The 26,074-nt window shown below is 57.3% G+C and overlaps 1 protein-coding gene across 17 annotated transcripts in view; it reads right to left on the bottom strand.

The window, feature by feature from the left end:
* TNS3 (tensin 3) overlaps positions 1–26,074 on the bottom strand; it is a 214,607-nt gene that overhangs the window by 15,281 nt on the left and 173,252 nt on the right. For all 17 annotated transcript variants that reach the window (XM_026501953.4, XM_026501970.4, XM_057304562.1 and 14 more), the window contains 5 exons: positions 10,036–10,207; positions 7,953–8,590; positions 7,311–7,397; positions 3,799–3,930; positions 309–404 (listed from right to left, as the gene is read on the bottom strand). In XM_026501953.4, the coding sequence (XP_026357738.2) occupies positions 309–404; positions 3,799–3,930; positions 7,311–7,397; positions 7,953–8,590; positions 10,036–10,207 (1,125 nt within the window). The remainder of the gene's footprint in view (positions 1–308; positions 405–3,798; positions 3,931–7,310; positions 7,398–7,952; positions 8,591–10,035; positions 10,208–26,074) is intronic.

Raw genomic sequence — 26,074 nt, 5'->3', positions numbered from 1 at the left:
TCCTCTTATGGGGGGAAGGGCTTGATGTCGGGGGTCCTCACTTCTCTGCGCGTCCAGAGGGTGGGGCCGCACTCTGGCTCCAACCCGGTCCCCGCTCACGGGCCTGTCTGCCAGGGCGCTACCTGCATGCCATCTGTTTGGTTTTGAGAAAGCCTTCAGAACAATTCCTTAGCCGTTTATCTTAGAGATGATAACTCGGGTGAGGGACAAGGGGAGCTCGGGGTGGGGGACGGCCCCGCCTCTCGGGGCAGCAGTGGGGTGCACACCGCGTGGGACAGAACACCGACTGTGACCTCACAGCCACTTACCAAAATAGGGTTCGTTGGGGCACCCTTTCAACCGCACTCCCTTCGGGGTACACTCGATCAGAAAGTGCCGAACGAGTTCATTGGCCAGATCTCCCGCTGTGGTGAGAGATTGAAAAGGAAGAAAAGAGAATTTAAACACGAGAGCACGGGAGGGTGGAAGAGAGGGGCAGAGCACCAGCTAAAGGGAGGGGCCCCCGGAGCCGGGCTGCTGGCGTCCTGGGAAGAAGAGTGGAGCCCGCCCCATGGCGACATGCCCGGAGGTGCAGGGGTCCCGGGGACAGACCCTCACACATTCTACAAGCACTCCCAGCGCAGGGAATGAGTCAGCAGCTACAAACAGAAATGCACTGTGCAGCCCCTTCCCCTCATTACGGGAGAGACTAGAAGGACCTGGACGCAAGGTGATGCCCAAGAGCGCAAGGGACCAGTCTTGAGGGTACGACAGAGCCAGGAGCCACATGACAGGCCCCCGGGAAGGAAGCCCTCCATCACTGGGACCAGACAGAACATCGCTACCCCTGCCAGCCCGCACATCCGAAGACAAGGCGCGTTCAGAAAACCACCAAACTGAGCTGGAAACCGCCCAACAGCAGCACCCACCGGTGGTGGGTCTGGTCCCCGCCTGGCCCACGGGCGGCTCCCATGCGGCGCTCATGGACAACAGCGGCCAGCACGTCAGGGGCGGCGGGGCTGGCAGGAAGGAGATGGGCAGACTCCGTGGCCGGCTGTGGCGAACACAGGTGCAGAAAGGAGCATCGTGCCTCCTCAGCTGTGGGAGGAAAAGGATCCGTGTCTTCTGCACTGAAGGGGACACACACTCTGGGGACAAGTGTCTCAGTGGTACGGCCCGCCACTGGCTGCCTGGAGAACAGATCCATCCTGGACATGGGTCGCTGCCCCGTCTCCGGCTACCAGAGGCGGGATGCTGACTCGCTGGGCTCTTTCCTCTCGAATGGATCCTTGGACGGTGACACCCAAATGCCAAATTCGGGGCTGGGAGAGGACAGGCAGCCAATGAGGATTTCAGCCAGAGAACGCCGATGACATTTTGTGACCTTCACTTAGGGCTGAGTCAAAGGCGGCCTGACAGGCAGATGCACGCCGGGAGGCGAGAACACGCACAGCACCGTCCGCATTTCCCAAGGGGCAGTGCACGCCAGTTCCTGCGGGAAAGCCACCGGCTTGCAGTTCCCATGGAGCCAGGAGCCCCGCATGCTCCACAGTGCCCGTCCCCGCTCTCCCCGGGGACCCCGTCCGCAAGACACAGGCTGCTCCTGTCCTAAGACTCTTCCTGCTTGAATCCGCGTTCAGGACTGTTGGAGGTTCTCACGCTGGGCTCCTCTCCAGGCTTAGCAGTTCTACTCGATGTGCACGAAGCCCTCCTCCCAGCACCATCCGGATTTGGGGTCTGTGCTGAGTCACCTGCAGCCCTGCCCCTTCCGCTCACCCCACAGCAGACACCCAGGTTCCCTGAAAGCCCCTCGGCCAAATGCCTTGACCACCAAACCTGACGTCCTTCTAGGCGCAGCTCCGAGGTCACTTCCTCCTGGAAGCCGTGAGCAGAGCCTCCACCCAGGGATTCCCATCAACCCTCTCGGATCTTGGGCGCGGCACGCGAGGGAAGCAGGCCAGTGTCACTTTGCTCCTTAAAGATGTGAGCTCCGAATCTGCTTATCCGGATTCCTCGGTTCCCAGCGAGCCCGGCGCCCACACGAGGAGCCTGCCTCCTTGCTCTTCCTGATGTGATGTTGTTGACAAACTGACCATTGGTGGCGACCCTGCGTCACGTGAGTCTCCTGGCACCATTCTTTCAACGGCATTTGCTCACTTCGTGTCTCTGTGTCACATTTTCGTATTTCTTGCAGTATTTCCAGGTTTTCCATTATTATTACATTTATTACTGTGATCCGTGATTACGACAGGTGGAACGCGCTGATGGCGGTGAGCTTTTTCACCGCAAGTATTTTTTCATTAAGGTATGTGTGTTGTTTTTTTTAGACACAAGCTGCTGCACACTTTGTGGACCATAGTACAGAGTAAACCTAGCTTTTACACGCACCGAGAAGCCCGAAAGCTTATCTGACGTGCATCATTGTGATACGCATTATCGCGATACGACTTATTGTGATTCACGTTATCGCGATAAACGCTCCTGCAGCGTCTCCGAGGTGTGCCTGCATTCATTCCCTGGAAAGCCGTCAGCGAGCACAGAAAGCAACAGGTACGAGCAGCCTTACAAGTAGAAACAATGAATCTTATAATGGGAGCACAAGCAACTCACAAAAGAATACATATTAGTTTTCTGATACGAAGTTGAAAACAGGCAAAACCACGATGTTCAGGGATTCCTATTTTGGTGGTTAATATACACAACCATCTACTTGGTAGGCCTCCTGTCCTCAGCGGCAGGATGGGCGCTCTGAACGGTGTGTGTCCGTCAGGACACGGAGGAAGGGGCAGGTGCAGCTGGGGATGGGGTTTGTCACCGGGGGAGGGGAGAAAGGCCCCATGACTCCGTGACTCCGTGCCGGAAATGCTATCAGTGCAAACTCACCGACCTTTTAGAGAGATTCGGTCCCTCGCTCTGGACACCAGAGAGAAGCAGTCACCCTCAGACACTCCGACACGCAGCACTCATACATTCAAGTTCCCAGAGACCAACATGCAGAAGTGGGGATTCTTGGAGAAATGGTGGGCAGGGAAAGGACGGACAGTAGGACATCAGAACGACACAGGGCCAGCCCCAGGGGCCTCACGGAGCCCAATCTAGGGGTTGTGGAATACGCATAAGATTGTGGGAGGACGGAGTGTGACACACAGGAGGAGACTGCAGGGGCCTTCCCCCAAGGTCGTCTCCTGGGTTGTGGGCACGAACGTTTACCATGCACGGAGCCACTGCAGCCTTCTCTGCACGTGTTTGCATCCGTGACGGAAAGTACACAGAAGAGTAAGTCTAAGATCTGAATTACAGCCAGACATGGTTCATTGGGCAGAGGGCGGTGGGGACAAGGACAGCTTTGCCCCTCACCCCGGGGGTCATCGGACACCAGAGTCACTCTTAATCCAGTAAAACGCTCTCCGGAGCGTGGGTGCGAGAATGGCGTGTGCAGGACACTGCCTTTTACACGAGGAAAAAGGAAAGTGCCTGTCTGCAGACACTGGAGAGACAGTCGGCGAGAAGTCACAGGAATTTATTACAATTCCTGGGGCAGAATGGGGCCCGGGTGCCTCGGCGAGGCCCGTTTCTATCGTTTTGGCAGCTGAACAAGGGAATGCATCACTCATTCAAAGCAATAAAGAAATAAAATTCACAAATCATTAACATTCTTGCTCGTACGAGGACAGTTCCGAGGGAAGCACGCCAGAAAAAGACAAGAGACTCAGAAGAAACTCTAGCCATGTCTGTAAAGTCACCAACATCTTACTGGCATAGATAAGGCATAGACACCGTAGGCGGGTGAGTGCTCCCCACGAGCTTCCGCGTCCCTACCTTTCTTGTTGAGCTGTAAGACAGAAGGGGGAGGAGTGGCCACCTTCATGGCCAGGCCGTAGGCTCCTCGGAAGGAGTGGCTGTCCCTGACGATGAATGACCCAGGCTCCTTGTCCTTCAGCATGGCGATAGCTGGGGAGGGAAGAAGAGACACACACACGTTTGTCAGGGTCCACACGGCCTGTCTGCACTCACGGCAGACAAGCGCTTTTGCAAACTGGGTCAGAGGGAGTGGGGGTGTGGTGGGGGTGGGGTGGGGGGTCTCTGTGATGACGCACTGTTTCCAAGGGGGGCCTGACTGCAAAGTATGAAGACCCCCCCCAAATCTGGCACACACAACTACCGTTTGCCTCACAGCACCTGTGAGGCACAGGGGAAGACCCTCAGCTGACCACCCAGGAATCTGGCCCGCCCACCAGCCCAAGTGCCCAGACCAGGTCCCCGTACACACAGCGTGGCGGGGCAGGAGGTGAGGCGCGAGGCTCTCTCCTGTCCCTGCCGTGGCCCTTCCTGGTGCCCCCTCCTGGAGCGGCGTCGTACTTAGACATTTTCGAGTGTGCACTTCCAACCAAACAGGAGGAAAGATCGAAAGGATGCACCCAAAAAGTTACCGAATGTTTAACAGAAATAAAAATTCACCCCAGGGGATGGCAAAAATGTGGCCATAAGTGGCCCTCTGTCCTGTGGCTCCGTGGCCGACTGCATCCAACCTGCATGGGGCTGTGAGCGCCCTGCACGGTCAGGGCTGACGGCTGGGCCTGGCACAGCCGCCCTCCCATCCTCCCTACCTGAGGCTCGGGGCATTTAGCTGATAATGGTCGCTTACAAATAAAATCCCTGCCCTCCACGCTCTAAGTGGGGCCCACCGGGTCCTCTGCTCGGGGTGGCGCAAAAGGGACCGGTAAGGGCAGGCCTCAGCCGGATGCTGCCCAGACATGAGCCAGCATTTCCTCTCGTCCCTGAAATGCCTCTCAGAATTTATTTTATTGACTTTTACGCTTTATTAAAAAAAAAAGAAAAACAACGGATTTCAAGTATATAGTAATACAAAATTACAGCCACGAACTGCCTGTGGGCTGGCCAGAGGCGTGGTTTGGAGTGGATGAGGACGCGAACCCCACCACGCCTCAGCAAACAACCGTGGAGCCCCCGTCCGCGGCCCACCTCCCGGCAGGCGACCACTTTACTGTAGGATGACATGGTCGGGTTTTCCCACCGGCCTTCTTTCACGTGGCCCCGTGGCTTTGCTCATGGGCAGGACGCAGCCACAGGGCAGGCACTGCCAAACTGCACGCAGGTGGGAGGGCACGGCTCTCTGGAAGGGGGCCGGGTTTGGTGCAGCCCTGGGAGGGCCTGCGCTTGACCCCACGGACCATGCACAAGGGCACCGGGGCTGGTGGGGAGGTGAGCGTGCGTGGGCACCAGGACCCACCCACGAACCCCCGCAGGCTTCTGCTCGTGGCAGGTGTCCGCATCTGGGGGCTGACTGTGCATTTTTCTGTTGACATAGGGAAAAGATCTGTGATAGAATAACATGTTTTCAAGGTTTTCCCTTTTAATGTCGTAATCTTATTTTGCTGGGGGCGGGGAGACAGACGTCACAGGCCACAGACGGAGCAGAGGCCGGGGCTGCCCGCGAAGGAGAGCTTGAGGTTAATGTCAGACCCTGTTCTGAACCAGAATGAGGGGGACCCGTCCCGCAGGACGAGGCCCTGCCCCATGGGGGACTCACAATCCCTGTGAGGTCGGTGGAGTCAGTGGCCACATGCCCACCGCCTCCCGCTGCTGGTGTTTTCCGAGCCGAGCGGCGTCCGCCAACACTGCTCTATTCCATAGCGGTGGCCGCTTTCCCTCCTGAGGCATTCTTACATTTGGTTTAGGAAAGATCCCGAGGAATCAGCCCTGCCACAGGGATATGGGACCAGCTGCATCCCCCAAAACGCTACCTTGCTTTCTGTTCCTCCTGTGTGCCCCTGAAACGTCACCATAGCTTTTCCAGAAAAAGGCACATCCCGACAGTTAAACACAGACAAAGCCAAACCCATGGGTAGCTTTCTGCCATTTGGAGAAGGTGGCGAACCCAAGATAACATTAGTCTGGGTGGGCGTCCTCTACACAAAATAACGTGGAAATGGAGGAATTCACACCCTTACAACCCCACTGCAAAAATCCACACCCAGCGCTTGTGGTAGCTATTCTGAGATGGGGTCCCCTCAAAGAAGTATCTGCAACCATGTGGCTCAGAGGAGGCAAATGGCAGTGGGAACGCCTACCACCCCGCACGGTCTATCAGGTGCCTCCCACAGCGAACGCTCCAGAACCCAGCGAGGTGGGCTCTGCTACATCTGTCCTGCAGGGACCGCCTGGCGCTCGCCACCTGCCTCGGAAGCGTAGCCCCAGCTGCTCTGGCAGCCCGCCCAGCCTGCCATCCCCGGCCAGGCACTGTGCTAGCAGAGTAGGTGGTCTGCACAGAATGTTCTGGAACATGTCACAGGCCCTTCTCACCCCTCCAGCTGGACGAGGCACTGGGGCGCTGGGTTCACAGCCTCCATCCTGGCGGTTCCTGTGCTACGGGCAGGGAGGGGGGACAAGGACGCGGCACTTGGCCGTGCAGAGCCCGGACCCGAGCTGAGCAGCATGGCCACAAAGGCCAATTCAGGGAATTGGAGGTCTCTCCAGGCCGCGGGCTCCCCCCACGAAACATGACAATAGGTTCCTTGAGCTCAGCGGAAGAAAGGCACATTCTTACCATTTTTATGAGCTACTTAATTGAATAGAAGAATTCCAAAGAGAAAGCTGAACAGTGCTGTTTGCCAGCCACTTAACTCCTTCTCTCCAGGCGGGTTGGGAAATAAGCCTCAGGACGACACGGGATGACGGGGGCTGCGGTGTTCATCCCTCCTCCCGGCTCCAAGGCACATTGTCCCTGGCTCAGCCCCACGCCTGCCAGCAGTCCCCAGGTTTCCTCTGGGAGAACCTCTGGGGAGGACCAGCATGTTGCAGCGACCCCACGAATCATGCTGCGGATGACAGCTACTCGCCCCCGGGGCTGCCTTGTGGGACCACACCCCTCCTGGACCCCTCTTCTATTCGTCCTCTGGGAAGAAGTGGCATTAGCTGCTCAAATATACTAATGATGTCAGATGTTTGCCAGCTGCCCTGGGGCAGGAGCTCGCGTGCAGACATGGGGCAGGAGCTCGCGTGCAGACATGGGGCAGGAGCTCGCACATGAGGCATGCGTTCACACCCAACACACGCCCCCTTAATAGCACGTGTCTGTCCACCCTGGACAAATGCAGGTGCACAGAAGCCAGGGTATGGAGAGACCTCTGTCCTTCCTCCTGACCGTCGGCCATGCGGCTCAGGGCCCGGATGGGGACGGGGAACACCTTCCTGGGACAATCCATTGCATTTTCCGCAGGGGTGTATAACAAAGTGTCAGCCCTAACCCTTCATCCCAAGGCCGTGACCCTCGGACGTCCCCACCCTGGGGTCCCGTCCTGCCCAAGCACCTTGCTCTCTGGAGATATCCGCCTTGTACCAGAATTTGGATGTGTCTTGGACAAAGTTCACGGACACGTGCTTATCACCCAGATTATCTGTAAAAGAGAATGTAAAAACAGTCACTCTGGACATTTTATTGCAAGCTCTCACCTTGCACGGAACCCAAAGCTCAAAGTCCGACCCGGGGCGAGGATAGCGTGTCTCCGGGAAAGCGCGCTCTCTCCAATCCGTGGGAACCGGCTGGGGCGCGGCAGGGGGCAGGTGCTTCTCGACACACAGAGCACAGACGGCGCGACACACGGCCAGCGCCAGGCAGCTCTTGCAGACGGAAACCAGCGGAGCAGCATGGTGTGACCTCATCGTGTCAGGATCTTATTCGTACACGTTTGAAATATTGCATTTAATTTTGAATGAATTCACTGAATTCCAAAAAGAGAGGTTATTTTTGAAGAACGAGGATTCCGGTGGCGGGAGAAACAGAAGCCGATGTGGGTGAGCACAGAGCAGAGGGGAACGGAGAATAACAAGGAAAAGACCCCAATGGATGGCTCTGGGCCTCGCTCGCAAGGCGCTGCCCGGAAATTCCAAGGCCCCCCCGCCTCTGAGTGAACGCACACGGGGGCGCCTGCCACCCGCCGACATGCGCCTACCTGGGGAGGGCGCTGCAGCCTCCAACGGCTTGGGGAAGTCCGGGAGGACGTTTGGGAATGGGATGCTCACAGTGCTCCCACTGTGTGGGCTGGAGAAGCCGCTGGAGGACGGGGAGGCCGAACCCAAAGATCGGTCCCCCTCTGAGGCTCGCTTCTTCTCGGGAAGGGGCGGCTGCCCGGGCAGGCTCAGGCCCTGGCCCGGCAGGACCGGGCTGTGATGGCTGCTGTGGCCAGGCGTCACCGTGAGAAAGCCGTGGGACAGGAAGCCATTGTCAGCCGCCGCCGCTGCCATCCGCGGGGTGCCGGGGGCCTGGGGTGCTCCGTGGGAATGGGCCAGCAAGGCCCCCGGGTCCTCCCCGGGGGGAAGGCCGCTTCCCACGGGGGCTGTGCCGAAGCTCAGGAAGGCCTGGCCACTCGGGGGGCCCAGAGCTTCGGGGGGCTCTGCCAGGGACAGCTCGTGGTTGTGGAAAGAGGCCTGGAGCTCCGCGGGCGGGAGGTGGGGCCGTCCAGGGCCGTCGGGGCCGGGGCTGGGGAACTCTCCAGCGCCGAGGAGGCTTCCTGCCGGCCGGCTGCTCCCCAGCAGGGCCAGCGTGGCTTTGGGGCTGCTCTCCACCCACGGGAGCTCGGCAGACGAAGGGCTGTGGGAAAGACACAATGATCAGAAGGCCCGGCCCTAGGAGACGCCCTGAGATCAGCAAGGGTCCCCCAGGTGGTGAAGACAGGGTTGGGACACCGGTGCTGAGGCTTGCCCCAAGATATCGGCAGTCAGACCTGCCATTCTAACCTCCCGCATCACTGCATACCAGATGCTCAGCCCCTCACGCCGATAAACACCTGCGCTGCCCGCACCTTCCTCGCTTTTCACCCAGCAAAGGGCCCTTCCACTCAAGACAAAACTCAACCATGGTCCTGTGTGCATCTCGCAGCCTGAGTCCCTGTGTCCCTCCCTCCAACATCAACCACGCAGTTCACCGTGTGCTGCTCCTGGCAGAACATCATTCCTTGGGTACAGACCGTGTCCCCACTTTCTTTTTCCTCCTCCCCCACGAACTAACATGGGCGCCCTACTCAGTTTCCCTAAGTGCTTGCTGGATACCCAGCTGATGAAGGGCTCCCAGTAAGAACATGAGAAGTTGGGGCCTGGGGGACTCAGTGGGTTAAGCAGCCAGGACTTCATCTCAGCTCAGGTCTTGATCTCAGGGTTGTGAGTTCAAGCCTCGCATTGGGCTTCACGCTGGGCATGGAGCCTACTTTAAAAAAATAAAATAAAATACAGGTTGTTTAAAAAAAAAAAAGAACATGAGAAGTTACCATCCAAAATCGGAAATTCCCAGATCGAGGGCATCAGAAAGTACCGTAGGGTTAGAAGCCCAGAAAGTCAGCCACCAAGCCACCACGTCACACACACACCTCACTAGCAAACACTTCGGGCTCTGTGTGGGACATCCTTAGCTGAGCCCCCTTGTAAAGAGTCAGGAGGCAGAATGCGGAGGGTGAACTGGGGTGCGCCATGTCCTTGCACAAGGGAGCCGCTCAGGAGCCATTCCTACGCTGGGCCTGTGCAGTGGCTCAGTGGCCGTCCCTCGCCAAACACCGACACAACATCTCTGTCTGCATCCCCCCTTCTGCTCTCCCAATCCCGAGCGGTGTCCCTGCACTTTCCTGAACACTGGCACAACTTCCACATCCCCAAGAACACCACCATCTGCCTGCCTGCCCTTCCACCCAGTCTGGAGTCCCCTGGCCTGGCCGCCAAGGGAGACGAAGCCCCGGCCGGCCCCCTGCACCCCTGCTCCAGCCTCAGCTCAGACCACGTGGTCATAGATGCCCAGTCCTTAACTGGCCAGTGTCCCCAGACTCCACCTGCCCGTGTGGTCCCTGAGCACTCGGCCTGTCCACACTGGGGGGGGGGGGGGGTACAGTCTCCAGAATCTGTATCTGTGATTGTATTTCTGAAGAGTGACCATTATCAATAGCGGCCAGGTGTCAGCTGCAGGTCGAGCCCCCCGCCCTCCCTTCCCAGGGCCTGTGGTCGGGGTCTGCAGGAGCAGCCTGTGCTGCATTCAAGGGCCTGTCTCCCTACCTGTCCCGCCGCTGGCCAGGGCTGCTGCTGGAGATGGTGCAGGAGGACGTGAACGCCCGCTGAAAGGCAGGTGCCGCTGGCATGTCGGCCCGGAGCATCGCAGGTTTGGGCCCCACGGGGCTCTCGGACATCCCCACCGTACGATGCAGGATCTCAGCACAGCTTCGAGTATCTGCAGCAGAGAAAAGAGTGGAGACTCTCTTACGGGCCTGGTCTCTGTCCTGGAAGGAACGGCGTCCCTTCTGAAGAGGCGTGCCATAGACGAGGGGCCTGATTCCACCACGTGCGGGTCACTCCTGCCTGGCACACTCCCCAAACACAGGATGCGGACCACACGCCCCGTGCCGGGCTCCAGCACGCTAAGTGAGCTGAGCAGCGTCTTGCAAGTTCATCTGCAAGGACAAGGGGGTGCAGCACACACAGAGTCACCCCCCAAAGGCCCGTATACTGACGGACAGATCCTGCCCAGCCTGCAGGCCGGCTCCCACTTTAGAAGGGCCAGGCCTTCGCTCTGCATGCCAGCAGGAGACGCTCACAGAGAAGACCCATTTTCCAGAAAGAGCAGGCCCCGTGGCTATGGCTGGGTGGGCACTTAAGCTCCATCTGTCCCGAGCTGGTAGCCTGGCCCACACCCTGGGCCGCGAGCTTGCTGGTACACGTCCCACCTCCCACACGGCCCTGCCGGCTGGTGTCCTCGCCCCGGCAAGGGGCATAGACCCTGGCCCGGGCCCTGTCGCTCAGGGCGTGAGAGGCCAAGCCCACACGCTCCACCGAATTTTATACACTCCCGACAAAATGCGCCCCTGCTTGAGGCCCAGCATCGCCGTTATTTCTGGATATTTTAAAAATCTTGCCTTTTCTTTCTTTCTTTTTTTTTAAACTCAGCTTTAAGAACTGGACAAATCTAGCAGGGTCACTAAAATAACACTGTAAGAAATACAGGGTATTTGGGTTTCTGCTTCAGAACAAGGGAGGGTGGATAAAAGCATGGTGAAGTTTTTAAGAATTCCACATCACTCATATTACTCATTTCCGGGAAAGGGGCGGCTGTGAGCGAGTCACACGTCCCGGCCACAGACCCACTTGACAGTACGTGGATTAGAGGCTGGACCTTAGCCTGCGGTCCGGGCTGTGGAAACCCCACTGATGAGCTGCAGAGATAAAAACTGAGGCTGAGTGAGCAGCCGGGACTTGAGGGAAGGGAAGCCCCGCTCTGAGCACAGCCTCCCCTGCCGGCGTTTCCGACTCCTCAGCTCAGAAAACCGAGCGAAACGTCTGGAACTGAGACTGAAGTGGCTGCTAAGGAGCCACAGAATAAGCAGGGATTTGGGCAGTTTCCCAGCGGGGCCGAAAAACAACCGGGGAGCCCAAGGCACCTACCCAGGATTCACGGTGAGGCCCTGAAGGCTACACTGTGGGAATACCAGCGCCGGAAACAGATGCACCCCCTGCCCCCAGATCTCAGTAGTCTGCCCTGGAGAACATCTCCCTGTCCAGAAGTAAAGATCACCCTCCAGAGCCTGCCTCTATCTAATATGGATCAACGGACTGATACATTCGTCCATCCACCCATCCATCATCCATCCATCCACCCACCTGTCTATCTACCATCCGTCCACCTACCTAACCATCCATCCACCCCTTGTCTATTTATCATCCATCCATCCACCCACCTAACCATCCATCCATCCATCCATCCCTCATCTATCCATCCACCCATCTATCACTCATCCATCTATCCACACACCTATCTGCCATCCATCTATCCACCTACCCAACCACTCATCCAGCCCATCTATTTATCTATCATCCATCCATCAATCATCCACCCATCCACCAAACCACCTGTCTAACCATCCATCCATCATCCATCCATCCATCCATCATCCATCCTTCAATCATCTATCCATTCACCCATCTATCACCCATCCATCCATCCATCCATTCATCCACACTCCTATGTACCATCCATCCATCCATCCATCCTTCAATCATCTATCCATCCACCCATCTATCATCCATCCATCCATCCATCCACACGCCTATGTACCATCCATCCATCCACCCACCTACCTAACCATCCATCCACCCACCTGTCTAATCATCTATCATCCATCTATCCGTTCATCCATCCATCCATCCATCCATCATCTATCCATTCACCCACCTACTTAACCATCCATCCATCCATCCACCCATCCACCCACCTATCTATCTTTCTATCTATCTCTTTATCTGTAATTTTCAGACACAATTCAAATATTTAATTTAAAAAACTGACCAGGCATGCTAGTAACAGGTACCAGAACAAAAAAATGAAAGCAAAGACAAAGAAAAGAAAAAGGGGGAGAACGGCCACAGCTATACATGCCTTGGAGTTAAAAGACACGCACTTGAAAATAAGTAAATGGAAAACGTTTCAGAAAAACATAAGAGAATTTCACAGAACTGGAGTGCATTAAGAATAACTGAGTGGAAATCCTAGGATGACATGAGAACAAAATTAATGAAACGAAGCAGAAGGCCAATGATTCCATCAGCAGACAGCACGGTGGAGATGCTGACGGTGCGAGCTGGGGCAAGTCCGAGGAGTATCGAGCTGGAAGCACTGGCAGGAAAGGTACGGAAGACAGGGAAGGGAGCAACGCCGCGTGGGACATGGTGAGCAATTCTAACACACATACAACAGGGGCCAAGGAGGGACGGGGGATGGAATGAGGCTCAAGCAAACCCGGGAAAGGTATTTACTGAGAATTCCCCCAAACGCACTAAAGAAATCAACCCACAGGTTCAGGAAAAAAGTCCATGAAATCGAAGCAAGATAAGTAAACAGAAAACTATACACATTCGCTCAAGAGTAAAAGTGATGAAAATCAAAGACAAACTTTGAAACAGCACCTTGTCCGATCTGGGAGGAAGTGGGGAGCCAACTTCAGTGCTCGCGTTTTCAACACTCAGTAAACGCGTCTTTACAAGAAAGCCCAGTGCTCATGTCGCCTTTGTACAAACCACACCGTGAGACCCCGGGAGCGGGCACTGCCTCCTGCGTCCACGGGGATGCCCGTGGTCACCAGGGCTGCACCTGGTATGCACGCACACCTCTTGCACGTCCAAAGCCCTGGGGCAGTGTGGTCTTACTCCCAATGGGGAGGCGCCCCACACGCCAGTATGACCTTCCACAGAAAACCTTGCAAAATACACGCTGGTTGGGCCACCTGGGGGCTCCATCGGTTGAGCGTCCGACTCTTGGTTCTGGCTCAGGTCATGATCTCAGAGTCATGGGATCGAGCCCTGCGTTGGGCTCTTTGCTGAGGAGGGAGTCTGCTGGACAGTCTCTCTCTCTTTCTCTCTCCCTCTGGCCCTCCCCACTCTCTCAAAATAAAATAAAGTTTCTTGAATTAATCAGCCAACTGGATGGGCTGCAAAGTCCACCCTCCAATCCTGTCAAGTGAAGCTGGGATGGGAAAACAAGGATTCGAGGAGCTTCCCTCCCTCTGAAATTGTCTTCTTGCAAGTAAAACAACATCGGCAGTTAGCATGTCCCTGTGTCCCCTGCCCACGTAAGATACAGCTACTGAGCGCCAACCAGCTGTGAGCATGGCGCTGGCTGCTGGCCTCCAGGTGAGCATGTCGCCAGAACGGCAGCCTGTGAGTTTCAGAGGCACCTGAAGGAGACTCTCCTTCTGCCTGGGGGCAGCTGGAAGGCTTCCTGGAGGAAGCGCACGTTCGATGGGAACCTGAAAGTAGGTGGGTTTGCAATAAACCAAGCGAATGCCATGGGAGTGAGTGCAGCATCCCAGGGCTCTGTGCTCCCAGCTGGGCCCCCACCACTGGGCTGGCGCCAGTGGGAGCTTCTCACACCTGCTACGAATTAATGAATGAGTTCGCAGTGACTCAGAAGTAAAAGGAAAAAGTCCAGGGCAGGATGTGGGCCTGGCCCCGAGTTGTCAGGGTGCACGTCCTCATGACCCCCAGGCCAAGGAGCAGGACTGAACTTCAGGGTCAGAAGGACTGTTTCTCAGTCAAGCCCACAGTGGGTGACTGACGGCACTCTCAGGGGTCCTGCTGCAGCCACAGGGGCTGCCCGCTCCGTGTCCCCGGGGCCACGGCGATCCTGGGAATCCCATGCCACGCCTGCATGGCGCCTGCGATCACCAGCAGCGGAGAAGAGGCAGGAGGGAAATAAGGTCCTGCTTTGTTCCTGTTACCCTGTCGCCTGTTCCAGAAAACAGCAAGCTCAGCTCTCCCCATGAAAGTGGCTTTGTTCACAACTCAGCACCAAGGCCGAGGCCGTGGCTAGGCCTGGTTCCCTGCCCCAGGCGACAGGACTTAATTAACCCTCAGTCTGGAGAAGGGCCAGCCAAGGACGTCGGCACAGGGACACTGGCTTCCCGGCCACTTCTCCCGCAGAGCCAGGCCCCTCTGTGTGCTCAGACAGGCACGCGAGCCGCGGACGGCGGCCACCACGGGGCTGCAGGCCCGCTATCCACCCAGCAGGAGCAGGGCCTCGGGGAGAAGGAGCGGGGCCTCGGGGAGAAGGGGCACGGCCTCCGTCCTCAGACATGCAGGGCGCTGCAAACACGAGTCCAAGTGCAGATAAATGCGCCAGGTCCAAGAATCGGGCTGCAGACATCAAACCCTCCACGTGGACGGCGGCATTCATTACAGGAAGTGCAAGCCAGGACGGCAGGCAGGACGCATGTGGCCAATCCTGTTCACCTTGCACATCCGTTCACAGTTACAGGGACATGTCTAAACGGGCTGTCCCTGGGCCAGCCCTGTTCAGTGCACTCGGAGTCCGCATGCTCAGTGTGGGCCCAGAAGGAGGCGAGCGGGCAAGGTGTCCTGTCTGCGAGGGAGGCTCGCAGGTGACAAGGGGCAGGCTTCGCTCTGCAGGGGCGTGTGTGGCTTTCAGAGGGAGCGGGGCCAGGCAGGCTTTCCCGTGTCCCGGTGAGCGGCCAGCCTCAACCATCACCGTGGTGGTCAGACTTCTGCCTGCGGCCACAGTTCCCCAGCAGGACGTGTCCACGCGTGGGAGTGCTGGGGGCCGCAAAGGGGCCAGTGTGGACCCTGCTCCCGGCAGGTCTGCGGCATCCCCCAGGCAAACCACGTTTGTGCTCCTCCTGACATATTCTCACATTTCCCCTTTCCGGCTGACACCCAGAGGACACCAATATGGTCAGTGTCTGGAAAGCAGACCCCTGGCTTCCTGGTTCCCTCCACCAGCTGGTGTCCTGGCGCCTGCAGGAACTGAGGACTGGGGGCCGGGGAGGGAGGGAGGGAGGGAAGGAAGGAGGGAGGGAGCGATTGTGCCTCTCCCTCCGGGGCTCCCAGACCTTCCAGGAGCTTCCGGGCCCAGGCTCCCCTTGGCTTCCCCTTCCTGCACTTCCTCTACCCAGAGCAGGGGTGACAGAGGGTCACAGGCTCTTTTCCAAAAGGTCTATTTTTAGACTGCGCGGGAGCTGCTGCAGATGGTTCCGTGGGAAGCGGGGTAACATCTGCTCTCCTCCAGCCACGATTTACACCACACGTAAGTTAGCGGGAGGAAGGGGACCCCACATGTTCGCTGCCCGCACAGCCGGGAGCCGGCCAGATGCTGAGGTCCGCGTGTGCGCACAGGGCCCACCACGTAATGCACAACACCCAGGTGAGTGACGTCGGAACCAACTCAACGCCCCCGTCTTCCCGCTACACAGAGAACCTTACAGGGCACGATGACTCAATCATCCCTCGATTACTGTTCGTAATTACAGACTGCCATTAAACTTACGTCGTCTTTAAAGACAGATAAATGACATGTAGCGGGGGTCACGATGATACTCGCCTATCCCAGAGAAGAAAGCGGAGTTTTGTTGTTTGACCGCCCAGACTGACCTGCAGGCCGTGAGAAGCAGGCATCTTCTCAGTCAGCCTTTAGAAGCGAGTGTGACTATCTCCAACGAGGAGTCATCGATCTACCATCACTGATCTACCATTGATCTGTATCGATCTATCACTGATGTGTATCGATCTGGCAGCCACTTTTCCACCTCCCGTCCCCGCCCTCCGGCTCACACCCTGGGACTACGGAAAACAGAGAATTCTGCAGAGTGAGTATGAACACAGTTTTGGGCTCCTGCGCTGTATTTCCAGGTGTGACAGTCGGGGCGGCGGGGGAGGGGGCACCCGGATCCCGAGGTGCTGGGGCCACAGGTCACGGACCGCTCGCCACGTGCTCAGCCTCTGGGGCCCTCCGGTGCTCCGTCTGCAGAATCCCACTGACAAACATCAGCTTAGATGTCTTCTCGGGTCTGTTCAGCTCTAAATTTAAATTATTTTTAAAAAGCCAAGACTTTGTATGGGAAGTTCGGTAGCAGTGATTTTTTTTTTTTTAAAGGAAGTCCTTAATCTTAGAATGCTTCTGTTATTTGTCTAGAAACAACAGGCCATTTACCCAACCTTCTGGAAAGCAAAGGAAGGACAGCCAGGCAGCCAGATATAATGAGACTTACTTAGGGAAAACCCCTGAAAGACTGGAAAGACACACCGTGCGTCTCTCTCGATGAACGTGGAACTCATACGTCTGCAGCCCCTCGGATACGCCGCAAACACAGGAGGAAGAAATGAATGGACCCCATGTGGACGGTCTCGAGCTTTTTCTTTTGTAAACCTTCATGTCAAAACCACAGAGCGTGAATGTGCTCCCTGGCTAAGGTCAGCGTTTTCCATGAGTAGCAGGAATGCTCCCCCTCCCTGCTCCATCTCCCCGCCCAGGTAAAGTGGCTCCCTCTGCTAGAAGGACCTGGCATTCTCACCCCCCCACCCCCCCGTCCCCTGCAGAGCTGGAGGTGCCCGGCCAGCCCTGGGGTCAGGGCTCGTGTCGGGGCACAGGCGGGTGACCCTGCCGGGACGCCCTCCCCCCAAACTGGACTTACCCCCCACCCAGGGACACCGAGAAGCAGGAGTTCTGATAAAGCAGCTTACTGCAACTGGGACCCTGACCACGACATTTCTACTCAGAGGTTCTGACACAAATGCACTGGCAAGGAGACACATTTCCCCCCAGCTCGCAGGTGCGCCACAGGGAATTCTAACGTGGAAAATGGTGAGAACGCCTTCTTTCTTCCCCACAACAAGTTTCCGAGCATTTCCTACTCTTCAGAAGCTCTCAGGGGCTCACGGGGCCCCGTAGCAACCCACCAAAACTGAATGTCTTACAAAAACAGGCTTTGGTGTGCACACCCAGGGAAACATACCGCTTCCTTCTGCGGGACTGACGGGAGAACGGCACTGCGGCTGGAGGTCCTGAGGATACAGAGACCACCGGAGCCTGGGCCCGGGAGCCGCTCACACAGCTGAGAAGAGGGCGGGGGGCAGCGGCTGGGGGCACCCACACTGTGAAGCCCCCTGTCCAACTTGGCACCGCGGGTCTCCTCCTGGACCCAAGCCCCTCCCCGAGCCCTGCGCTCACCACCCACCTCCAGCCTCCATGAATCTGACGCCTCGTAGGACCTCACCCACGTGGAGCCATGCATTATTTGTTTCCATGCCCGGCTTCTGTCCTCAAGGCTCATCCATGGAGTAGTGCACATCAAAATGTCCTTCCTTCTTAGGGCTGACAATATGCCATTGCTGATGGGCCAGGCTGTGCTCTACCCTTCATCCGAGGGCGGACAGGTGCAGGCTCGGCCTTCAGGCTCCTGTGAGTGACTCCACGGCTTCCTTCCGTGTTCTGTTCGCCAGTCACAGGGGGACTGGTCACTTGCGGCAGCAAGCAGCCCCAGTGATAGGAGATCTCTGCCTCGAAACTGCTTCCCCTCGGGTGGGAGTCGAGGTAGACAGGGATGCCTACAGCAGACGGCGTCGGGCACCGGGGACAGGGCGCCAGGGGGAGGAGGCAGCAAGTGGAGGGGAGCCTATGCACCTGCCGGAGGGCCAGCCAAGGACGTGGCAGGCGTCCCGGGCTTTACACAGAGATGGGTGGAGCTTAGCAGGACACACGGACTCCACCAGACGCCGCCCAGGTCTGTCGGCGAAGACGCTGTCCCTGTAACCCGTTTGGTTGAGGGTCCCAAGTTCCCAGAATAATTCCAGTCCCACAATGGGGCCAGGCCCCCAGAAGAGAAATCTTGATGCTTTTTGGCCTCGGGCACAATCCCCAGCCAATCAGGCTTTACTCTGGAAACGCACACAGGCTTTGCGCTCAACTCTGCCATGGACCTTCTGAGGAAAGGCCCCTTTAGCCCGGTGAAGACCACCGATGACACATGGCCCCCGAGGAGCCTCCAACCAGCAGGACAGCTTCCTCCCAGCACGACTGCGCTGCGAAGATTCATAGTCTCGTTCGCGGAGCCCGGGGTACGAACCTGCCTCTTGGCTGTGACTGGAAAACCCCATTTCCTGTGCAAAATCAGACGGACACAAATCCTAGGCATCCTTCTAGGACGCTCATCTCCCAGAACCCCTGGCATTTGGGGACGTGCCTCCTTTATGCCCCCAGCCCAGGTGGGAACTGGGACCCCAGACAGCTAATGGGATGTTTCTGCCCTAATTTCAGAAACCGTTAAGTCTGGTGTTAAGTCTGGTAGAACACACCTACACCCCCGCTGAGACCACGGGATCCAAGACCACGAACCCCATTAGGTCAGCGCGGGAAATCCCGGCCTCAGTTAACACCACGCAGCTCTTTGCGTTCCTGCCGTCGCCGAGGGTGTGAAGTTGTCTTCAGAACACGAGCAGAGACGTGGAAGACGTTTTTGTGGGAAAAAGCAGGCTTTCTTCAGAAAGCATCAATATGTTACTAGTAATGACCATCTGTGAGGCACTTCCTCACGAAACACTGCTCAGAATGTGTGCTGTCCCGAGCGGACCTGCCAGGAGCTCCCGTGCCCCGTCTGCTGCATGGGATTCCAGCACCACACCCGGGTTCCCAATCTCAGCTCTGCAGCAAAACACACTCCCCTTCACTCTGGACCTGGCCTCCCTGGGGCGGGATCCCCGTGTTCCCACACAGCAGGTGCACCAGCCAGCTCGGGGGGCCACACACACCGCCGATGGGCGCTTTAAACAGCAGGAATGTGCTTCTCACATCCTGGAGGCTGGAAGTCTGAGATCCCCGCGTGGCAGGGCCAGTCCCTCCGGAGGCCTCTCCTGGGTGTGCAGACGGCCATCTCCTCCCTGTGTCCTCACGTGGTTGTCCCTCCATGCATGTCCACGTCATCTCCTCCACTTATGAGGACTTCTGTTATGCTGGACTAGGGCCACCCTAATCACGTCGGCAAAAGCCCTATCACTGAATACAGCCACATTCTGAGGTTTGCGGGTCATGTGAACTTCTGGCGAGGGACACAATTCAGCCCACAGCATGAGGGGGACGCGCCTCTTCGGAAATGGCAGGCCGAGAACGACTGCGTGTGCTTCAGGGTTATAGGGAGGGCTCTCTCGGGGGGACGCGAAGGGTGCTCACAACGATCCGCGATGAGGAACCATAAACGGAAGGAGGAGAAGCCCGGCCCGGGAGGAGACCTCCGGTAGACGCCCAGCGGTGCAGGCCAACACTGCCGAGCGCCTGCCCACGGGCTCCGGGCGACCTCGCGGGGACGGCAGTGTCCGCAGCGCCCGCCATCCCATCCTCGTCACGTGGCCCAGCAGCCTGGTGGGCCATGGGGAACCTCCGAGGGGACGAGAGGGCAGCTCCCTGGACCCTGCTGCCTTCCCTCCTGTGTGTGCACTTGGGTTCCCACTTGATACCATTTCCGACAGACAGGCTGGTCACAGCGACACACGAGGGGTCTTCACTACGCAGTCCCTGGTGTTGTAGGCGCAGGGGTGGCCTCGTGGGCATGCAGGGACTCCGAGGGCCCCACTGGTCGTGCGCTGGCGCCCCTGCTGGGGAGTGTCCAACCCCACGCACACGGAGTGCCAGCCGAGCCGGAACGGGGCTGGGCTTCACGTAGCGCACCTGCAAACACTACGAAAGTGTTAAAATTGCCCCGAAGGCAACAAGGGACGGACCACTTCAGGAGGTGACTTGGAGCACCCCCAGCTCTGCGACAGGCGCTCCCCTCCACAGAAGGCAAGGCTGGACGGCGGTGGCCGCGCGGCAGAGCGGCAGCATGGCAGCATGTCTGACCCTCTCCCCAGGACTCCTCTGCAGGAGGCGATGCAAGAAACCGCTCGACGTGGGGGGAGGAGGAAACCAGCCATTGGAGGGTCAGAGTCCCCCCGTCAACAAGTGACATGCTCCAACTGCACGTTTCCTTCTGTCCAAACACACGGCAGATGGAAACCTGCGGCGGAGTACCGGCGCGCGGCCCCTCGCCGGAGGCTCCCAGACAGTGTTCTCCCCAGGCGGCCGGGCGTGCGGCTTCGTGTCCCGTTCTTTACACAGAGCGGTCACAGCTGACGGGGACCCCGTGACTTCTGACCCTCTTGGCCCTCCTGGAAGGAGGGGATTCTCCGCGTCTACACGCGAGGAGATGGGAGCTCGAGCAGCCCTAGGGGCTGCAAGCGAGAGCCAGCCTGGCCTCTGGGCACCGGTGCCCGAGTGGGGCCCACTGGAGGCTGAGGTTGGAACGGACAAGAATCAAGAGAAAAGGGAAATTGAAAAGAAAAAAACAAATCTTATGATTAAAGGAAGGAGAACATAAACTTGTGGGGGCATGTGGGCGGGCATGTGTGGACCTGCGCGGAGGCCGGGAACTGCACGCGAGTCGGGGGAACGATATGTGGTGGTTCAACATCCACGCCGGGCCCGAGGGGTCCTTACCCCACGACAAGCCTCTCCTCGGCACAGGCGCCCTGGTTCACCCCGAGGCCCGGCCCAGAGCCCCCCTGCAGACCCCCTAAGGACACCCCCTGATCCCCCCACAGACTCCCCTGAGGACCTCTGTGCAGACCCCCTATGGATCCCACCCCCCCACTTAGGCCCCCCCACAGACCACCCTGCAGACGCCACTGCAGACCACCCACAGACCCTTCTACACACTCCCCATGGACTCCCGTGAGCTCCCCCAAAGACCTCCCGTGGACCTCCCTGCAGACCCCCCTACAGACTCTCCCTTGGGAAGGGAGGCTGCTCTGGTCCCTGGGGCTCCTCCTGGCCCAGCAGAGGCTGCACGGAGGGTGGCCAGAGTCACCACATGCCCCGTGGACAGCAGCTCTGCACATGCCAGGCTCTGGCTATCCTGCAGGTGGGGACACGGACCCATGGGGCCTCAGCTCCCTACCCGTCTCTGTCCCCACAGAAATCTCAACTCGGCACACATCTTTCAATACACGGGGCGCCATGGTTTTCTACTACAACTTTCTCAGTCTTAATGGTCCAGCGACGGTTTGTCTGACAACCCGTGCCTGAGCCCACGTGGCACCTCCCCGTGAGTACAGAACTCTCTGGAACAGAAAGCCCTGGAAGAGAAGGCAGCACTGAGAGGCGGACAAAGAAGCAGGGTATCCGTGGCGTGGTCAGAGTTGGACCAACCTTGCAGCCAGTGAGCCCCCCTGTTCCCTCTCCACGTAAGGCCGCCCAAGGCGTGTGCTCTGGACAGCACGTCATCAAGGGGTCTGCACCCCGCAGCCACCCCCCGCGATGACCACTGGGTGCCACACGGGTCCCTGCCCAGGGGATAAAAGATAAGGCTCTGTGTCTTCTAGAAACATCTACTTTCCTCCTGGGGCTCTGGCCGTAGGAACGCCTCTCCCCTTCTCTCTCAGCAGATCCCTCACTGGTAAGGAACACAGGTATTCTTCTGTTTTTAGCCTTTTTATTATAAACTCTCCCCACGTTCTAGCCCAGCCCCGCCTGCGCCAGGAAACGGCACCACCCCAAGCTCAAGGCTTCACGTTCCACCCAGGATCCGACTCTGGAAGGCCTAATAAATCCCCTGCTGCTCAGACCGTGATTTATCTGCTTGACTCCTGTGGGATGCTTTAGGTGCCCATGGATCGCTTCTCGGACCCGTGACTCAAGTCCCTACTTCACCTTGGGTTCCCGAGTCTCAGCACAGAGGAGGTGTTTGTACAGCCCATGTTTACCAAATTAGCAATGCTAAAAACAGCCAGGCTGGGAACATGTGGTTCCAGCCAAGAGGGAGCTGCGTACCCCTCCCAGAGCCTCAAGGTACAACTCCACCCAGGGCGCCACCCAACCACAGCACGGGAGACCTGGACAGGTGGACAGACGGCAGCTGCCTAAGAGACTCGGGACCTGAGGGACCTGGTCGCCTTGCTGCCTCCCATAGGTCCCAGAACTATCACCTGGCACAGACCAAACAGCTCCGGGAAAAGCCTGCTCACCTCGCCGAAAGACCAAACCAACCCAACACCAAGGGAAACTCTCACATGGTGGGTTTAGTAAAGCCAAGCAGAAAGTTCATTCTTCCTAACACCCCTACTTCCCGGAGGGAGGAGGCCCTTAGGATGTCCCCTCCAGGGAGGTGTCTGCAGGGTCCAGTGGCAAGCTGCTGCCCTCCACCCCCAGCCAGTCTCGGGACAGAACGGCAGGGCTGGTGGGAAGGCGAACATCAACACCACATGGCCGCAAACGGCCCTGGGCAGGAGCGCTGACTGCCACAAAAAGGAGACCAGACTACATATATCCAGAGCCTCCTCACGTGGTCTCGGGAAGTCCAGGATAAAACGGAAAGCCCCCTCATCACACAAGGACCAGGAAAGTCACTTGGATGAGAGCGGGCAGTGAATGATGACTGCGTCGACATGAAGCAGGTGCTGGAATTGTCTGGCAAAGATTTCCAGTGGCTCATAACCATGCTCCAACAAACAACAGTGCATTCTCTTGAAACAAGTGAAAAAAAAGAAAAAAACACCCAAATCTCAGCAAAGACATAAAAGTTACCAAAAAAAAAAAAAAACGGATATCGTTGAACTGGAAGATTCAGGAAAAGAAATGTGAGCAGCAGCGGGGCTGATGGAGAGGGGATCCTGGACTCACATTTTACCCCATGTGAGCACACAGCCAAACAGAGTAGAAGTAAACAAGCAGAAGTCCAGGGGCCCGTGGGCCAATAACAGAGGATCCCACAGTTGCCACCACAGACCCACAAGGAGAGGGACAGCTGGTGGGAGGTCGTGAGAAGAAACAACATCAGAAAACCCCCCAGGCTGGCCAAGGACACAACCTCTGATTCAAGGAGCTGAATGATCCCCAAAAAGGATAAACACCAGGAAAACCCACCCATCGTGATGAAGCTTCTGAATGCCGGGGACAAGGTGTCCATCCTACAAGCAGCCTGCACAGGCGACACCAACTCAAATGTGGGCAGATTTTTCATCTGAAACCAAGAGGCCAAAAGGAGGCAGCACTGATGCCCCAACAGTTTCTCTGTCCCAGGGCAGCCAACAGAGAAACACACACATCCCTCTCTCCATGGAGAACTTGCTTGACATTCGGGTCCCTGCTGCACCTGCACGTGACTCATGCATATGGCACAAAGGGGCCCACTTTGCTTTTGTCCGTGTGGGAAACTTCTTCAGCTCTCTCTCTCTGCAGAGCGGCCCCTCTTTCCCACAGACCGCAACCCCTTTTCTCAAACCAAACTTCCAGGCACTATGAGTCCGCTGCGCGCCTCCATCTCCCTAGCAATCACTGGCCCATCCTTGGTCCAGCCCCTGCTCGCTCAGTGCACTGGTTCCCTGGCAAGTCCCCCTCTGCTAGTGGTACCCCAGCTAACCGAGATCCTTCACTATAGGACTTCCAAAATCACTTCACCTTTTCCGAGTTCCCTTAAAACAGACCTGTTGGTGTTTTGATTGGAATTACATCAAATACACACACAAGGCTGGTAAGATTTGACACCTCTATGGCATTACCTTCCTATCAAGAAACATGGTCTTTCTCTTTCTTTACTGTATCTTTTTAAATGTCTCCTATTAAACTTTCAAACGTTCTCATGTAAACAAGACAAGTGTCATTGTCAACAGTTTGCATGTAACTTTATTACCAGAGTTTTCCTTCTACCACCACGATTCCTGGCTTGCACTCCCCCAGCCCACTGGCTGCTGCGAGTCTGCTGAAGACAGGAAGCAGACAAACAGCACAGGGGACAGGGCAGCTAGACAGCTGCATCCTTCTGGAAGGACAAGGAATGGCAGACAGTGTCACGTTTGGTCTACAACACACACAAGGAGGGGCTCCAAGACCCATATCTCCCAGGACCAAACCTTGTCTTTGGGGGACCCTTTTTCTTACCCCCTCAGAGCTGTCAAAGACCTCCAAGCCATTCTAGAAGCTTCTCTGTCTACACTCGGCCACCCAGGAAAGCCGGCTCATCCCTGGTTCCTCCAACCCTATTCTCTCCCACTGAGTTTGTGAAACTCATGTCACTTTCCTTTACCTAGTCCACCTGGCACCTGCTCACCTATCCCACCTGCTCTCCCTGAGACTAACCACCCATCCAACATCAGACAGAGAACACAGTTCCAGGCTGAGAGTAGCCGGCTAGCTAGTGGCAGGATGGGAGGCTGCGCTGGTTCCCCGATTCCTTCGTCCAGTGCTCGTAAACTTACATCCTGGCAGGATGGAAGCATCAGCGGGCGTGGACAAGAAGCAGGAAGGGCGTGGTCTGTGCAAGGGGTGGTCTGGACCCTGGCTCTTACTGTTCCTGTGATCCCGATACCTTTATGTCATGGGAGAAGGCCAGCAGTGACAGGTCTCAGGTGACCAGAGGCAAAGTGAGTGGGGAGGAATTTGCACCAATCCCAGCCGGGCCACCAACCTCCGCCTGTCACCAAACATCCTTTGGCCACCGTCCTGACTCCAATCAGCTGGGCTGCCTAATGCCCTCAGATGTTATTCTACGGCTTTCTCCGAATACAAGGAGGGGACACCGAAGCATAGGATGGACAGAAGGCAGAGTGGCCGCTGCGTCCGCCAGTGGTCCCGAATGGGTAAGCTGCCTGCCTAGACCTGAGAGTCACCCTCAAGCCCCAGCCTTCATCCTGCCCTCCGAGCACCACTACCCTGGCTGATGTGCACGTCCAGGGCTGTTATCAGATTTCTCAAAACTGGTTTACAAAGCACGCCAACTTTCTTGACAAAGAGAACTACAGAAAGCAGAGTAACAACTGCTTTTTACGGAGTACTGACCCCCACATGCCTGGCGCTGGGCTAAGCCACGTGTGGGCATTTAATCCTCATGAAAAGGTTTCCATGTGCAAACCATCACCGCTGCGCTGTAGACGGGGACACGGAGCTTCTGAATGGCGAGGTCAAGGGAGACCAGCTCATCTCTGCGACTTGGGAAGCTGTGTTCTGTCCCCGAGGCCACCCTGCCCCACATCGGGGAGATTGCAAAGTCAGAACCTAAATGCAAGATCACCCCACCCTACTGCCTCCTCCCCCCAAGTACAACTGGATGCGGCTTGGTCTGGACGAGGGGCCTGCGCTGGGGGTCCCCCTGCCCCCCACCGTGTTGAGAAGGCACAGGTGCCTGTGAGGTCTTCAGCCTGGGACCCACCTGGCCACCAACACCCACGGAGGGAGGGAATGACCTCTCTCTCTCTCTCTCCTGGAATCAATGGACCAAAACTCTCCAATCTCACCTCCGGGGTCACAAAAATATTGCCATGCGACCCGGTTTCTCATCTATCGATACACACATGAAATTGACTGGAAACGACTCCTGTGTACGAACTGCGTTAAAACCACGGGGCACGCGGGACCCGACACGAGTCTCCAGTAGGGACGGGAGGACTTCGGCCACACCGTGAGGGAGAACAGCAAACGCGCAGGCGGAAAGAACCAGAAGGCGACCACTGACCAGCTCGGGCTTCATTTTCGCCCAGAGACCGCAGAGGTCTCTTCCTCTTCCTCGTCCCCATCCTTCCAGCTAGAGCACACACGACCTATGGGCAAGGGGCCCCAGGTGGGCCCTGGGTCCCAGGCACGGCCCACGCCCTGCAGGCTCACCTGGGCCAGGCTGGAGGGCAGACGCAGGGAGGAACCCAGACACTCCTCCCCATGCCAGGCTCGGGCAACATAATGACGTGAGCAGATTATGTCATGACTCCGTGTCTTGTGTTAAAGTCCCGGGCTCCTTCAGAC

This window comes from Ursus arctos, unplaced genomic scaffold (genome assembly GCF_023065955.2).
Source record: "Ursus arctos isolate Adak ecotype North America unplaced genomic scaffold, UrsArc2.0 scaffold_3, whole genome shotgun sequence".
In the NCBI taxonomy this organism is placed as follows: Eukaryota; Metazoa; Chordata; class Mammalia; order Carnivora; family Ursidae; genus Ursus; species Ursus arctos.
Note: the sequence above shows the minus strand (reverse complement) of the source record. Positions and strands in the feature narration are given on the sequence as shown.